Source organism: Anarhichas minor, unplaced genomic scaffold, assembly GCF_050575085.1.
Source record: "Anarhichas minor isolate MPS153535 unplaced genomic scaffold, ASM5057508v1 ptg000095l, whole genome shotgun sequence".
NCBI classification, from domain to species: domain Eukaryota; kingdom Metazoa; phylum Chordata; class Actinopteri; order Perciformes; family Anarhichadidae; genus Anarhichas; species Anarhichas minor.
The window spans coordinates 69,642-72,500 of record NW_027466541.1 but is presented as its reverse complement, the minus strand read 5'-3'; the positions used below and the strand labels follow the sequence as shown (position 1 = coordinate 72,500).

Sequence of the window (2,859 nt, the reverse complement as noted above, 5' to 3'; positions counted from 1 at the left end):
TCCACACAGTGAGGATAGTCTCTCGTTCATCTGGTGGTTTCTGGGTGTTTGTTGTATTTTAACGATAATAAACGTCGTCTTCTCTCTTGTGTTGCAGCTGGAGCTGAAGGTGCAGCTGGGAGAGACAGACTTTGAACAAATCTCCAAAACTATACGCAAAGAAGTGAGCAGGTTTGAGGTGAGGAGGTCCGATGGATCGATGAATGTTTGTGTGATGTCATCTGTTTGTTCACTGATATTAATGTGCTTGTTTGTTTGTTTGTTGTCTCAACAGAAAGAGAGAGTGAAGGACTTTAAAACAATCATCATCAAATACCTCGAGTCACTGGTTCAGACACAACAGCAGGTAAAGAAGAGAATCATAATAACAATAACATTTACAAAAGAACCAACGTGAATGAAACGTGAATCATTTCCCTTTTCTGCTTCCACAGCTGATTAAATACTGGGACGCCTTCCTACCCGAGGCCAAGGCCATCTCGTAGAGTCCAAACACAACAGACAGTCCTGACTACACTACCCACAATGCACCGCCCCCCCCTCCTCCTCCTGTTCGTGCCCAGAGCGAAGAAGAAGAGACTTTTCTGCAGTTCAAAAAAAATCCACACGATAAACTCTTGAATTCACAGTTTGTCATCTTTTATTTTATTAATTTTCTTTCCCGCTGAACTCGGTGTTGCGTTCAAGTCCTGTCAGAATAATTGTTGCTGTCACGATAAGACTGTAATATCAACAGTGTTGCACTCATCGTACTATTTCCTTCTTGGTGTTTTCAGAATTCAGCAAAATTCAAAATGGAGACCTAATGGAGTCTTAAACCTTTCACTTTTCTTTTTCCCAACGAAGCAGATTTTTTTTCCCGGCTCCGTGTTTAAAAAGCAGGAATGTGAAAGTGTGACGACAGGAAGCTGCAATTATCCGTTGAATTTAATCCATAAACATTTCATTATTGTAGTTTTATCGGCGCTAACAGTTATGCTAACAGTGCTAGCAGCTTTGGGAACCACTAAAACAAACCTGAAAGTCAGAATATTTCAAAGCAGAGCTGTGAATCTGATCCGGAGTCGGTGCTGAAGGACGACTCACTGAATCCTTTGTGCTATTTTTGTGTCTTGTACTTCCTGTTCAACCCCCCCCCCCCCCCCCCTTCCTTTACTTGCATCTCAAAACGACTTATTTCTGTTGCTGTATGATCGTAAGTGAAGGCAACGTTTTCTCTCCTCCGTGCAGAGGAGGAACAATCTCACTTTGTTCAGTTCACTGCTGCCGTCTCAACATTTACAAACCTAGAAACAGATTCATATTTAGTCTTTTGTAATATTACTTGATTTTCAAAGATTTTTTCAAGTTGGAAGATTTTATTTGTTTCACCAAATAAAATTAGCAAAGATTCTTCCAGAGTCTTTTATTTAACATTTCTACATGCAGTTCACCTTTGAGCCACATGAGGGAGCCTTGTTGTTCGTATTGGAAATATTTCTCCTAAATGGGAGCTTTATCTGTTCACGATAATAGAAGTAAATGGCAGAAACGTTGTACCTTTTCTCTGCTCCTGATTCATATAGCAGGCCTGTGTTGGACTGGGTCGGTAGGGTTTGTCGTTTAAAGTGTGTCCCCCAGAAACGATATTTTGGGAAATCAATATTCAAATACGATCAAAAATACTCCCGTCATGGTTTTTAAGGAGGTACCGTAAATATTGTAAAATGTGGGAAATGTAAACTACAACACATCGTCCACATCGCTCAATATAGAATAACTTTGGACCTCGTTACAAACGTCGTATCCTGAGAACCTGCAGCGTGAACAGAACCTCGTGTGTTTGCTCCTCTTCGTTTCCCTCAAAGACGAAGACTTTGATGTTTTGGGGGTTTTGTAAAAACGGGGAAATGAAGAAATCGGAAACACGCCTGTTAGCATCTTTAGCATCGATGCTAACAAGCGTGTTCCCGATGCAGAGGAAGGAGAGTGAAGAGTGACGGTAGTTTGAGGTGTGGAGGATGTGAGTGATTGTCATGCGATGGTGTCCGTCCGTCCAGAGGACCGACTGCTCCTCCTGTTGGTCGGTGTGAGCGCTGCAGGCAGAAACATTGAACGTGTTCTTGGTTTTATTTTCGTTGAATTTAAAGCACACTTCATTACCAGGATCAAATCCCACATCCTGAAGATATAAATCGTTTTTTCATCTCTTGTTGTTGGAATTAAAACTGGAATTTCTTTATTTTCAGCCGTCTTAAATCATTCTGCACCTTTTTGTATTTTACTTTGTGTCTTTCCACATTTCTTTGCCGCCTCAATGATGTGCAATGGTTGAGTATTTTCAGTTGATTTGATTTTTTTATTTTCACTTTATGATAATTATTTATCTGAGCAGATTGTTTGAATGTCTTTTTGTTTTGACGTGACATTCCTGCAGCGCTGCAGAACTTTAATTACAATAAAGGAATGTATCTCACCTGTGGCTGCACTGGCTATTATTTATTATATTATATTATTATTATTATTATTAAAAGTGTTAATAATACAGGTGACAGAGAACAGCACCTGTCCTCTGTCACCTGTCTCTGTCCTCACCTGTGTGTTGTCTCTTCTCTCTATTGTTTTAATAAAGACAGTCAAACTGTCAGACCTCAAAATGATAATCAGAGACTGGAAACGATTCACACAAACTGTCAGGAGGCTTCACGTCAGCTCTGCACACACACACACACACACACACACACACACACACACACACACACACACACACACACACACACACTCGGCATATAGGCCGTATGTTACTTTGCATTGTGGCCGTCACAGGATCGACTAGCTGTCATATTCACGCTGCAGGTTTCTGTGGAAGATGAACAAATT

The 2,859-nt window shown here is 40.6% G+C and overlaps 1 protein-coding gene across 1 annotated transcript in view; it reads left to right on the top strand.

The window, feature by feature from the left end:
• snx2 (sorting nexin 2) overlaps positions 1–2,455 on the top strand; it is a 26,832-nt gene extending 24,377 nt beyond the window's left edge. The window contains exons 13-15 of the mRNA XM_076082551.1: positions 98–178; positions 275–346; positions 435–2,455. Coding sequence (XP_075938666.1) covers positions 98–178; positions 275–346; positions 435–485 — 204 coding nt within the window. The 3' untranslated portion in view covers positions 486–2,455. The remainder of the gene's footprint in view (positions 1–97; positions 179–274; positions 347–434) is intronic.
• The last annotated feature ends 404 nt before the right edge of the window (positions 2,456–2,859 follow it).